The 14,247-nt window shown below is 42.6% G+C and overlaps 2 protein-coding genes across 3 annotated transcripts in view; one reads left to right on the top strand and one right to left on the bottom strand.

Moving 5' to 3' along the window:
- RSF1 (remodeling and spacing factor 1) overlaps positions 1 to 5,849 on the bottom strand; it is a 163,343-nt gene extending 157,494 nt beyond the window's left edge. For both annotated transcript variants that reach the window (XM_044258457.1, XM_044258458.1), the window contains exon 1: positions 5,648 to 5,849. In XM_044258457.1, the coding sequence (XP_044114392.1) occupies positions 5,648 to 5,834 (187 nt within the window). In that variant the 5' untranslated portion in view covers positions 5,835 to 5,849. The remainder of the gene's footprint in view (positions 1 to 5,647) is intronic.
- A 419-nt stretch (positions 5,850 to 6,268) lies between these two features.
- The window catches only part of AAMDC (adipogenesis associated Mth938 domain containing), a 41,678-nt gene continuing 33,699 nt past the window's right edge, over positions 6,269 to 14,247 (top strand). Inside the window, exon 1 of the mRNA XM_044258456.1 lies at positions 6,269 to 6,374. The gene's annotated coding sequence lies outside the window, so the exon portion shown is untranslated. The remainder of the gene's footprint in view (positions 6,375 to 14,247) is intronic.

The following is a 14,247-nucleotide window of genomic DNA, read 5'->3' as shown; positions in this document are numbered from 1 at the left end:
CCATGACTTACTTATTTTGTAAATGGAAATGTGTACCTTTTAATCACCTTCACCCATTTCACTTTTTTGATAGAAGACTACTTTTAACTATATATATATTTTGGTTATTACCAAAGAAGTACATAATTAGTACAAGAAATAAAATGTGAAGAAGAAAAAAGAAAAACCTATAATACTATCATTCAGAATATGATTGAGATAAACATGTACAAATACAGGGAAAAGGGCATAGAATAAACAGAGGGCTAACCAAATTATAAAACAAAGTTCGCTAAAATATAAATCATTACAAAGTGAACATATTACTTGTTCATATAATTTTTTAAAAAAATCCAACTTGCTGCTTCATTGTCTATCTTTGCCAGTCAACTATGGCAAGTTTGAGGTAAAGATCTTATCTTTTTCATTAATGTATCCCCAGAGTATAAATGTGCCTGGATATAGTAGGTAATCAATTACCATTTGTTGAAAGAACAAATAAAATTTAAATAAAGCCCCAGATTACTCTCTCAAGCAATTACTTGATACTATGAAAATTATAACACACATATACACACAAAAATAGAAAACACTCTGCTACCCTTTTAAATGGGATTACCATAAAGAAAAACAAAACAAAACAAAAACCACCAAGGCATAATATACTAAGATTATATTCATCAGGAAGAGAGCCAAAGAAATTTTCTTAAACACACATAAATATCTTCCTCGAGTATATGAGTCAGGTTAAAATGTACTTTGGGCCTGAACTGTTCTTACTTTTCCACACTGCATGTACTTGTACATCTCACCATAAAATTGCCATAGAGATATTTTTAGTCTATTAATTTACAGGCTAGAATTCATAGACTATTGCTGCACTTGATAAAATCTCAGAGGAAAAAATTAGCCTTTGAATGGTGATTTTAAGTTAAGCTCTACTTAGCTACCTCTTGCTAGATTAGAAAATCCTTAAAAGAAAGCCCACATTTAATGTGTTTTTAAACAATAATCCCTAAAATGTTCACAGTACTTAGCATATAGCAGATATTCAGTACACATATTAAGTAAATGAAGTAGCTAAATGTTTACCTTTCAAGCAGAGATTTTAAAACACAGACAAATTTCAAGGGAAATTTCTTAGCAATTAAAAAATAAGCAAATCCATTTGGTCTAACAAACCCAATTTAGCCAGAAAAATCCTGTCCTGGGACAATGCCAGCAACCTCCCTCCAAACCTCCACAACTTTTGGATACTTCAACTCTATGACATACCAAAAATGATGGAAAAGAAATACATCTCTCTCTTTCCTTCTAATAAATGTCTAAAGAATATCACTTTATTCAAAAGTGGAAGAACCATAACTGGACATTTTCAACCAAGAGAGGCTCTGGTTCCAGCAATGCTACCATTAATGTTCTACCACTGTTAGATCCATGCAACTCTTGGCACGTGTATCTGGCAAGATCTTTTGCTTAAAGCAACAGATAGTGGCTCTAGTTATAGTAAAGTCATCTTTTTGCTTTGCAGAATTCACCTAAAAACAACTGTCTCATGATTCAATTAGCACCAGTGGGAGTCTGGGTCATAACTCCAGTTATACATAAAAGGTACATTCTTTTGTCCTTGACATTTGACTGTTAGAGCTGTATGTCAAATCATTTAAAAATGCAAAAAACAAACCAAAACTAAAAGTGCACTGGTAAAATAAAATCTTAAGGAAAAAAAAAATGATTCAACTTATTAATACTGTACAAATAACTCAATCAATCATAGTACCAACCAGGGGAATGTTAACACATTATCCACACATACCTTAATAATTAAGACTGTTATTAGATATAAGTAACTTTTCAACCAATACTTCTACAAAGGCTACTTTTAAAGAATGAGAAAATGCATTTTCCTCTTGAAAAAGAAAGTCCTCTTAAGGAGAGCAAAGACACTTGGGAGCCTTGTTAGTAATTCCACAAAGACAATGTCCATTTTTTCTTGTATTCATACCTCCCAATCATCCACTTTTAGTCAGGCGAAAGCTGGAGAAGTCCATACAGAGCACAGAATTAGGAGGGCAAAAGAAGACCAAGAGGGAGTGGGGATCAAACACCACCTTCAGGGGCACCTGATTGGCTCAGTAGGTCAAGTATGTGACTCTTAGTCTTGGGGTTATGAGTTCTGGCCTCACCGTGGGTATAGAGATTACTTAAAAAAAAAAAAAAAAAATTTTTTTTTAATAAAAACAAAAACAAAAAACACCTTCAAAAATACCTGGGTGGCTCAGTCAATTAAGAGTCTGCCTTAGGCTCAGGTCATGATCTTAGTATCCTGAAATCAAAGTCCTAGATAAGGCTCCTTGCCCAGTGGGGAGCCTGAATTCTCCCTCTACCCCTTCCCCTGCTCCTGATCTCTGACAAATAAATAAATAAAATCTTAAAAAAAAAAAAAAAAACTTTCAGTTAGCACATTCTTTTCCTATTCTAACTTATAGCAACAAGAAATCTAAATTTTCCCGATAGTTTCAGAATACAGGAGGACTCTAAAAAGAAGGGTCTGAATAGACTAATGGTTAGCTACATATCCTTGAAATCAATCCCTCCATCTTGGTTGTCTTCTCTGCAAAATAAAAGTCAAATGGAATAGTACTCCTTTCTTTCTGACAACAAAACTCAATGATAATCTCTAGAGCACCAGTTCCCAAGCTTTCTAAGTTCCTAACACCTTCAGTATTTCAGTAATTTTTTCACAACAGCACTAGGCCAAGAAATACTAACAGTTCCATTTATTAAGTTGTTAGTAGTGATTTGAAAAACTCATCTACCTTAGCTTAAAAAAAAAAAAAAGTTTTTACTTCATTCATTTTTTTTAAAGATTTTATTTATTTATTTAACAGAGATCACAAGCAGACAGAGAGGCAGGCAGAGAGAGCGGGGGAGGCAGGTTCCCCACTGGATGGATGCGGGGCTCCATCCCAGGACTCTGGGATCATGACCCAAACTGAAGGCAGAGGCTTAACCCACTGAGCCACCCAGGTGCCCCTAAAACTAGTGTCTTTTAATTCTTTCTAGTACATAACTCCTTTCCAAAAAGACTCAGTACAAATCTTGTTGGTTGGACCAGTATTATTTAATCTACCTGTTACAAGTAGGTTAACCATCACCAAAGGCCTGAAAATCTTTTCCCTGAACAGTAGTGGCATTTCACCTGCAGAGACTTTTCATTTGCCAAGTATCTGGAACTGTGTAGCATTAATTAATAATTATTCTTAAATCACATTATGACAAGATCTATTATTACAGATACAGTGGCTGAGCTCACTGGTATAATCTCTCAGCCCAGAATATTTCTCATTTTTCACTTAGCTGGCGGTCCACTGTTCACCTCTAGATGGAAAGGTAACAGGAACTATTAAACTGACCCTTCTACCCTTTTCTTCTATAACAAGCCAAATGCGGTGGCCAAAATACTTAAAAGGAATGGAAGGCAAGACAACTTGTCTTGCCATCACAGGTCTATGCCTGCCTTTAAACTTGGTCCAAGCAAATTCCAAAAACAATTTGCCAGCTATCCTTTTCCCCAAATTCCCAAATTTCTCTCAGATACATATATTACTATTACTTCCAAAGGTATCCTAAAAGCAATTTACTAAGGCATTCTACTTCACAGTGACTACTTCTCTAAAACTTAAATGTAAATGCAATTCGATGATAAACTAACTATACTGGGAAGCTAAAGTGTTAAAGAAATTGTGCAGGAAGTCTTTATATAATGTAACTCATCACTCCTATTTTATACTACATTTAAAAATTACCCTTTTAGGAGCGACTGGGTGGCTTAGTCAGCCAGTCTGCCTTTGGCTCAGGCCATGATCCCAGGGTCCTGGGACCCATCCCCTTGTCATGCTTCCTGATCAACAAGGAGACTCTTTCTCCCTCTCCCTCTGCCATTCCCCCTTGCTTGTGGATTCTCACTCTCTCTAATTTAAACAACAACAACAAAAAAACACACACAAGAAAACACCCTACCCTATTATATGCCAGTTTTTTAAGGGTAGAGATTTGGGCTATTGATAAGAAGAGATATAGGCCTGTACCATAACTGCCTATGTTAACCTGAGTCTTTAGTAGCCACAACATTTACTCTATAAGCTATTATTTTTTAAAACTTCACACCTGGACCCTTCCTAGAAATGTAAATACATTCGGTTAACAAACTTTTTCAATTCCATTGAGAACTGAAGAGCAACCTTGTTTTCTTAGAACGGAAACAGCTATCTGTCCTATACAATACCCAGTCCACTTTAGCAACCTAATACGGGCCAAAAACAAAACAAAACAAAACATCTATTTGGAAAACGTCTCTTCTCCAGCCAAGAGCTGTTCCCATATAAAGGCAATGCTCAGAACACGGGGGAGGGAGAAAAAAAAAAAAAAAGAAACAAAACAAAACAAAAAAAACCTCCTCTGAAGGAAGAAATATGCCAGGACAACGAGAGACATGGATCGGGAATAAATAAGGCGTGAGTGTACGCGATCAGTGTAAAGGCTGGAGGCAGCAGGCACAGCGCTGAGATGCTCCAGCGAAAGAACCAGCAGCAGCAGCAGCAGCAGCAGGAAGTTTCAATGGGGCCGGGCAGAGCATGCGCCCTGCACCCGCGCGGTGGCCTTATGTGGAAGGAGCACCACTTGCGAACACCAATAATAGACCAGCAGCACCAGAGAGAGAAACATGAGCAACAAGCACCTTCTTCAACTGTTTCCCCCTCCGTCTGAGCCCCTCCTCCAGCCTACATACTAACCACCCCACCCCACCCTGCAAATGGGAGGGCGACTTCTTCCCCTAAGCCCTGCTGCCAAGATGAAGGGGGAAGGGATTAGGAAAGTGGGGAGATGCTTTTCTATTATTTGGGGGGAGGTGGGGAGAGGGAGGAGGAAAACTATGGGGGAGGAAAAATTAACCCACTACCCTCCAAACTGGAGAAGCTGAACCGACTTCGACCCCCAAAGCGAGAATGGAGGAGGACCCCCCTCCCATGGGGGAGGAGCAAACCTCCCTACTCTGAGGAAGGAGTTTTGGGGGTTAAACCAGCCCTCGAGGGGAAGGGAAGAGAGACGAGAGCGACTCTCTCGGGGGAGTTCCCACTAGAGGGAGGGAGAGCTGAAGTGTCCGCTGGCCCCCGCCCACCCAGGTGGAGGGAGAGAAAGGGGCGCCCCGAGAAGATGAGCCCAGCCTCCCCCGAGATGGTGGGGAGGATGGTGGGAGGAGGGGAAGGAGCAAGGGAGGGGAGGAGGAGAAAAGCGCAAAGCTGGCCGGAACCTGCGCTCCCCTTCCCCCGCCACCCAGGGGGAGAAGGGGTGGAGGACCGGCCACCGCCGCCGGAGAACAGTCCCAGGGGCCGCAGACCAGCACAATGACCACTCCACGCCCCCAGCCCACACCTAGCCTGCGACGCCCCCACCTCCGCTCCGCGCCAGGCCCAGTGGCCCTAGGGGGTCTGTGCCCCGCCTCCCCACTGCCCAAGACCCTGGGGGCTGGGCGGAGAAGCCGGGCCGGGCGGAGCTGCGCCCCAGGGGGAGGACAGAGCCGCTAAGGCCCGGGAGGTCCGTGGAGAGAGGAGAGAAGGAGCGTGCCAGGGCCGCTTCCCGCCGGGCGTTCGGGCCCCTTGCTTACCTTCTCCACTGCCGACGTCCGGCGGCGGCGCCTGCAGCACTCGCTCTAGCTCGGGAAACGGCAACTCAGGCAGGTCGAGCAGCGGCCCGTAGCGCTCCAGGAAAGAGCAGACAACGGCGAAGTTGGGGCACGAACCCGGGCAGCCCGGAGGAGCCATCGCGGCCGCCGCTGCTGCCGCCGCCGCCATTTTGAACTGGAGGATGGAGGAGGAGGCGAGGGGGGGTGGAGGGAGTTGGGCTCCGAGGAATGGTAGGGTAGCCTTACGGACAACAGGAGGCGCTAGTGAGCGGGCTCCCCTGTGGTTCCGAGCGTCTCCGGCAAGGCGCCGCGATCCCACAATACAACGGCTGCTCGGAGCAGTAGAGAACCGAGTCAGACGGGGGAAAGAGAGGCGCTCTATGCCTTTCACTTTCCGCCCTCTTTCCGCACCCCCTGTCCCTCCCTCTACTTCGCCCCTCCCACTTTGGGTTTGCCACTGCCTCGTGTGACAGGGGGAATGAAAACAAGGGAAGCGGGGCAGGGAGGAGGACTGGAAGCTGAAGAGGCGGGACTTTTTCGAGTGGTGGCCAATAGGTTTGGAGGGGGCGGGGCTTCAGACTGGCTGAAAGGCGCTTTCAGGGCGGGGCGAGTGGAGGGAGGGCCTAGCTAGAGGGCCCGAGCTAACCAAGGTGAGAGGTAAATCGCGGAGCCGCTTGGGATATCAACTCTCCTGAAGAGAGGACGTTGGGTAAGTTTTGGGGGAGCTCCGGGAACTGAAACCCGGCCACCAGGTGGTGGGGGAAGTTGGGGAGCGTGAATTAGAAGCAGAAAAAGGGAAGAATAGGGGGAAAAAAGCATGATTCTGGGAGACGTTTGGAAAGGGAAAGGTAGAGAAGTCCCCTTACTTAGGGGTTGGGATGGGACCTTTGTAGGGAGAAGTGCCTCCGAAGCTTTGTGAGGGGTATTGCTGTCTTCTGGGTACAAGAATCTCAGCTGTGCTGGAAAACAGAGTCTGAGGACTCTGGGGAGCGAGAGCCCGACTTTGCTAGTATCACCTGTCTGAGGAGTTGGGGACCTGGTAGAAGATCTTGGTCTGAAGGGACCAACTCTTCAGGCAGACCAAGGTATGAGGGTACAGGCTCCTGCTGTGGTTGCCAAGGTGGGAGGGGAAGGGACTCTTGAGGCACGAGGATCTCATGGGACGAGACTTTTTAGGGGGACCAGGGTCAGAGGGTGGGCTAGGACTCCACTAAAAGGAATGACAGGATAAGCGACTTGGTGAAAGAGTAAACAATTGTTAGAAGACAGGGTTCGACTTCGTTGGGGCCAGAAGTGAGCACCACAAAGAATCTCAGAAAACCATCAGTCATGCAAAGTAGAATGTGCAACTTGGGATTCGAGGTGCACTATGGTTAGAAGTCTGAGCTTTGGAAGTAAGCCGTAGGTGGGTCCTAACAAAACTGCTTCAGGGGGTGACTGGGTGGCTCAGTGGGTTAAAGCCTCTGACTTCAGCTCAGGTCATGATCCCACGGTCCTGGGATCCAGCCCCACATCGGGCTCTCTGCTCAGCGGGGACCTGCTTCCTCCTCTCTCTGCCTGCCTCTCTGCCTACTTGTGACCTCTCTCTGTCAAATAAATAAAATCTTTAAAAAAAAAAAAAAGTGCTTCATGCCATTGCAGAAGATTCTTCATTTCTTGGAAACTCTGTGAAGTGGGGGTGATACCAGTACTTACATCATAGAGTTTTACTAGCTATTCCAGGTAATTGATTAGCACAATGCCCAGGCACATTCACTGCAACTATTTTAAAAACGTTAGTTGCTATTACTGAATAAAAGAATTTCTGAAATTTAGATTGAATTCGCCTATGATTTATATAATCTATTACTTTGAACCAGAATTTTCTCTTTTTTTTTTAAAGATTTTATTTATTTATTTGACTGATAGAGATTACAAGTAGGGGGGGGGAGCAGGCTCCCCACCGAGCAGAGAGCCCGATGTGGCCCTATCCCAGGACCCTGAGATCATGACCCCAGCCCTAGCCAGAGGCTTTAACCCACTGAGCCACCCAGGTGCCCCTGAGCCAGAATTTTCATTGTGCATTTTAAACTTACATAGTACTGGGGAGCCTAGGTGGTTCAGCCAGTTAAGCATCCCACTCTTGATATCAGCTCAAGTCTTGATCTCAGCGTCCAGAGTTCAAGCCTATCCTTGGGCCCCATGCTGGGCTTGAAAACTACTAAAAAAAAAAAAAAAAAAATGTTAAGGGGCTCCTGGGCGGCTCAGTTAAGCGCCTGCCTTCAGCTCAGGTCAAGATCTTGGGGTCCTGGAATGGAGCTGGCTCCTGGTGCTTCTCCCTCTGCTCCTCCCCCTACTTGTGCTCTCTTTCTCTCTCCCTCTCTCTCTCTCTGTCAAATAAATAAATTAAATCTTAAAAAAAAAAAATTAGGGGCGCCTGGGTGGCTCAGTGGGTTAAGCCGCTGCCTGCAGCTCAGGTCATGATCTCAGGGTCCTGGGATCGAGTCCCGCATCGGACTCTCTGCTCAGCAGGGAGCCTGCTTCCCTCTCTCTCTCTCTGCCTGCCTCTCCATCTACTTGTGATCTCTCTCTGTCCAATAAAATCTTTAAAAAAATTTTTTTTTAAAGGGAAGCCTGGGTGGCTCAAGTCATTAAGCATCTGCCTTTAGCTCAGGTCATGATCCGGGTGTATTGAGATCCAACCCTGCATTGGGCCCCCTGCTCAGCAGGAAGCCTGCTTCTCCCTCTGCCACTCCCCCTGCTTGTGTTCCGTCTATCACTGTGTCTCCCTCTGTCAAATAAATAAATAAAATCTTTTTAAAAAAATTTTACACGGGACGCCTGGGTGGCTCACTTGGTTGGACGACTGCCTTCTGCTCAGGTCATGATCCCGGAGTACTGGGATCGAGTCCCACATCGGGCTCCCAGCTCCACGGGGAGTCTGCTTCTCTCTCTGACCTTCTCCCCCCTCATGTTCTCTCTCACTGTCTCTCTCTCAAATAAATAAATAAAATCTTTTAAAAAAGTTTTTTTACACTAAAATTTTTTTTTAATTTTTAAACTTTTAAAATTTAAAAAAAATTTTTTTTTTCCCCTTGGGATGAAATTTAAGACTCCTGAGGTCTCAAGTTTCATCTTTTTTTTTTTTCCCAATTTATTTATTTTCAGAAAAACAGTATTCATTATTTTTTCACCACACCCAGTGCTCCATGCAAGCTGTGCCCTCTATAATACCCACCACCTGGTACCCCAACTTCCCACCCCCCTGCCACTTCAAACCCCTCAGACTGTTTTTCAGAGTCCATAGTCTCTCATGGTTCACCTCCCCTTCCAATTTACCCAAATTCCCTACTCCTCTCTAACGCCCCTTATCCTCCATGCTATTGGTTATGCTCCACAAATGAGTGAAACCATATGATAATTGACTCTCTCTGCTTGACTGATTTCACTCAGCATAATCTCTTCCAGTCCCGTCCATGTTGCTACAAAAGTTGGATATTCGTCCTTTCTGATGGAGGCATAATACTCCATAGTGTATATGGACCACATCTTCCTTATCCATTCATCCGTTGAAGGGCATCTTGGTTCTTTCCATAGTTTGGCGACTGTGGCCATTGCTGCTATAAACATTGGGGTACAGATGGCCCTTCTTTTCACGACATCTGTATCTTTGGGGTAAATACCCAGGAGTGCAATTGCAGGGTCGTAGGGAAGCTCTATTTTTAATTTCTTGAGGAATCTCCACACTGTTCTCCAAAGAGGCTGCACCAACTTGCATTCCCACCAACAGTGTAAGAGGGTTCCCCTTTCTCCACATCCTCTCCAACACATGTTGTTTCCTGTTTTGTTAATTTTGGCCATTCTAACTGGTGTAAGGTGATATCTCAATGTGGTTTTTATTTGAATCTCCCTGAGGGCTAATGATGATGAGCATTTTTTCATGTGTCTGATAGCCATTTGTATTTCTTGATTGGAGAAGTGTCTGTTCATATCTTCTGCCCATTTTTTGATGTGTTTGTCTGTTTCGTGTGGGTTGAGTTTGAGGAGTTCATTATAGATCCTGGATATCAACCTTTTGTCTGTACTGTCATTTGCAAATATCTTCTCCCATTCCGTGGGTTGCCTCTTTGTTTTTTTGACTGTTTCCTTTGCTGTGCAGAAGCTTTTGATTTTGATGAAGTCCCAGAAGTTTATTTTCGCTTTTGTTTCCTTTGCCTTTGGAGACGTATCTTGAAAGAAGTTGCTGTGGCTGATATCGAAGAGATTACTGCCTATGTTCTCCTCTAAGATTCTGATAGATTCCTGTCTCACGTTGAGGTCTTTTATCCATTTTGAGTTGATCTTTGTGTACGGTGTAAGAGAATGGTCGAGTTTCATTCTTCTACAAACTACTTAAAAAGAATTTGAAACAAGGTATGATATAAACCATGTAAAATCAGAAAATTTGTGATTATCAAAGGTAAAATATACAGTATAGGCAGATAACTATATTTGGAACAGAGAAAATGCTTACAATTATTGAATTTTGTTCTCTATTTCAGGAAAGAAACATAATGGTCCATATCATTCTTGTTAGCTAAAGAAAAAAAATAATCATTTTTATCAAGAGAGAAAAAAAATCTAGAGGTGCCTGGGTGGCTCAGTTGGTTAAACCTCCAACTCTTGATTTCAGGGTCACTGGAATTGAGTCCCCTTTTGGGTTCTGTACTGAACCTGGAGCCTGCTTAGGATTCTCTTGCTCCTTTGCCCTCTGCCCCACCCTGCTCAGGTGTGCGCTCTTTCTCTGTCTCTCTCTCTCAAAATAGAAATTTTAGAATAGAGAAAGAATTCATATCGTGAGTGGAATTTATAACCAACAATACTGACTCCTAATCCTGAGTAATATACAAACTTTTTTATTTTTTAAAAGATTTTATTTATTTATTTGGCAGAGAGAGAGCACACATGGGAGCACAAGCAGGGGGAGTGGAAGAGGGAGAGGGAGAAGCAGATTCCCCACTGAGCAGGGATCCAGACAAGGGGCTCAATCCCAGAACTCAGAGATCATGCATGACCTGAGCCAAAGGCAGACACTTAACTGACGGAGCCACGCAGGCACCCCACAAACTCTTTTTCTTTTTTTTTTAAGATTTTATTTATTTATTTATTTGAGAAAGAGAAAGAGTGAGAGAGAATATGAGAGGGGAGAAGGTCAGAGGGAGAAGCAGACTCACCACAGAACTGAGAGCCCAATGCGGGACTCAGGACTTGATCCTGGGACTCCAGGATCATGACCCGAGCTGAAAGCAGTGGCCCAATCAGCTGAGCCACCCAGGTGCCCACCCCACAAACTTTTTAAAGGGAAAGAATTTTTTTGAATTTTTCCAATACTCTTGAAAATTCCATTTTAAGAAATACTACTGTGAGAAATTAAAGTCAACATAACAATGTGAATGTACTTCATGCCAATTAACTATACACTTAAAAATGGTTAAAAGAGTAAATTTTAGGGATGCCCAGGTGGCTCAGTCGGTTGAGTGTCTGGCTTCAGCTCAGGTCATGATCCCGGGGTCCTGGGATAGAGTCCCGCATTTGGTTCCTTGCTCAGTGGAGAGAGAGCCTGCTTCTCCCTCTGCCTGCCTGTCCCCCTGCTTGTGTTCTCTCTGTCCCTCTCTCTCTCTCTCTGACAAATAAATAAATAAAATCTTTTTAAAAAAAAATTATTTAAAAAAAAAGATTATATCTGTTTTCCCACAATGAAAAAGAAGGTAAAGCCTTATTTTAGGAAAATGTCTATGATTGTGAATTATCATAGCAAAAGAGAAGTTTTCATTTAATGTGTAGTAAAATACTGTTTAAAGCAACACTGCTTAAACACAAGTCTAAATTAAAACATTGGTAGAACTCTCAGACTGCTAAGTATGTATCTCTAGATCTGGGGACCTGAAGACCCCAGTTTAAGAAAAATCTGACCTAGAACACATTCTTAATAACAGTTTCACAGAAGGATACAGAAAATCTTGATAAGATTGTTATTTAATTGACCTTAAATAAAGGGCAGATATATAATTATAAATGAAATTACATCTTTGTGAAGCAGAGAAAGGAATTTGTGAAGGAAATTGATAGAAAGAAATTCCAACCTAATTAAGTTTTAATTATATCATTTTATAACCCTTACCTCCACCCCTTCCTTTCTAGGTTTCACTTTGAGCTATTCCAGCTCTTCTACTCTCCCATGGGTTGTAAAAGAACATACTAAAAGAAAGCCTTATACTATAGTTTTCTTTTCTCAATCTTCACACTGTTAGTCAAAGAGAGACTGATAAGTAAGGTTAGAGTTTCTCCCTTTTCTAATCCAAACTGTCATGGGAACAAAGCCCCTGGGCATCAGAAAGTTATATCCTCCCAAAAGATAAGAAATGTTTTACTACAAGATTTAGATCTTAACTTTCAGTGAGTATGTTCTTGAAAAGAAAAAAACAAACACTCATTATAACACCTCTTTTTGCCTTTCTGGACCCAGAGAAGCTGAAGGTTACAAGAGTCTAATCCGAGTTTATATCATTAAGTGACTGAGTTATATACATCATACTAGAATATAAAGATGGAGTAGCCTTAAAAAAAATCTGTAATTATTTTATTGCTACTGCCATGAAGAAGCCATCAAACAAGCATTAAATTACCTACACTCAGTCTAACTTTATGAATAAGAGATTTCTTTTTTTTTTTTTTTAAGATTTTATTTATGTATTTGACAGAGAGAGATCACAAGCAGGCAGAGAGGCAGGCAGAGAGAGAAGGAAGCAGGCTCCCCGCTGAGCAGAGAGCCCGATGTGGGGCTCGATGTGGGGCTCGATCCCAGGACCCTGGGATCATGACCTGAGCCGAAGGCAGAGGCTTTAACCCACTGAGCCACCCAGGCGCCCCTGAATAAGAGATTTCTTGAGATGGTTCATATTTCTCATCCTGTTAGGGAAAAAAGAAAACTTATTCATTCAAAATGAATAGCTAGTTTATTCAAAATACTAAAGAGTCTAAAATAACCTAAATGTTTGTCAACAGAAGACTGGATGAATAAATTGTGATTGATTCTTGCAACAGGCTACTATTCATACTAATATACACTTGATACTACAGCATGAGTGAATCTCAAAGCCTGTTGAGTGAAAGAAAACAGACACAAAAAATAGGTACTATACAATCCCAGCAATATGATGGTCTAACTAATCTATAGGAATAGAAATCAAATTAGTGGTTTCTTTTGAACTTTTTTTTTTTTAATTTATTTATTTGACAGAGAGAGGGATCACAAGTAGGCAGAGAGGCAGGCAGAGAGAGAGAGGAGGAAGCAGGCTCCCTGCCAAGCAGAGAGCCTGATGCGGGACTCGATCCCAGGACCCTGAGATCATGACCTGAGCCGAAGGCAGCGGCTTAACCCACTGAGCCACCCAGGCGCCCTTCTTTTGAACTTTGAAAGAGCAACTAGAAAGGTACACAAGGCAACTTTCTGGATACTTTCTATATCTTGGTTGCCAAGTTTATACATTTGTCCAAAGTTTTGTTTGTTTGTTTGTTTGTTTTTAAGATTTATTTATTTGACAGAGAGTACAAGCAGGGGGATGGGCAGGCAGAGAGAGAGGGAGAAGCAAGCTCCCTGCTGAGCAGGGATCCTCATATGGGGCTCTGTCCCAGCACCTCAGGATCACCACCTGAGCTAAAGGTAGACGCTTAACTGACTGAGCCACCCTGGTGCCCCCATTTATCAAAACTCCTTAAATTATAAACAATATTTGTGCAATTAACAGAATGTAACTGTGCTTTGATTTTAAAATTTAATGGCTTATTCCTTAATTATCTCAAATTGCATTGATAAATCTGCCTTACAACAGAGTAACTAATACCTATTTCTGTCTCCACGACATACTATCTTTGCATTTGCTACATATATTTTTTAACAGATACCATAAGCCTGGTAAATGTATATTGAGGGAATTGGATTTAGTTGTGAAGCCAATGTGGGGAATTCCTGAGCAAATTTACATCACTGTGTTTAAAGTCACTCCCCCGCCCCCCCCAACATGTATTATTTGAGAGAGAAAGAGCACATGTGCTAACAGGAGGAGGGGCAGAGGGAGAGAGAAAAGGAGAGAAGCAGACTCCCTGCTGAGCAGGGAGCACAACAACATGGGGCTCCATCTCCAGATCCTCAGATCTTGACCTGAGCTGAAATCCAAAGTCAAGATACTCAACCAACTGAGCCACCCAGGTGCCCCTAGAATTCACTTTTTAAAGAGTTAATACATCGAGATGGGTGTGTGTGTACATGTTATATGTAGAGAAAAAGCTGTTAAGTGTCAAAAGAAATAGGAATCTGTGTCCTTCAAGATAGTTTAATAAGAAAATATACAAAAAGAAAAGGAAGTTGTAATATAAACAAGATTTAAACCAGCCTTTTTTTTCCTTTTCCTAATGATAACCAAATTCTGTGTTGTGGCAGAATTCTACTCATTGAAGAAAGCACTTTTAGAAGTGTCTTACCATCATTTTTTAAAGAGTTATGCATCAGTCTATTCTTTTGTCTTAAAAGAATGGCTGAGACTAATTTCTCTGGTGGAATAAAG

Source organism: Neovison vison, chromosome 7, assembly GCF_020171115.1.
Source record: "Neovison vison isolate M4711 chromosome 7, ASM_NN_V1, whole genome shotgun sequence".
NCBI classification, from domain to species: Eukaryota; Metazoa; Chordata; class Mammalia; order Carnivora; family Mustelidae; genus Neogale; species Neogale vison.
Note: the sequence above shows the minus strand (reverse complement) of the source record. Positions and strands in the feature narration are given on the sequence as shown.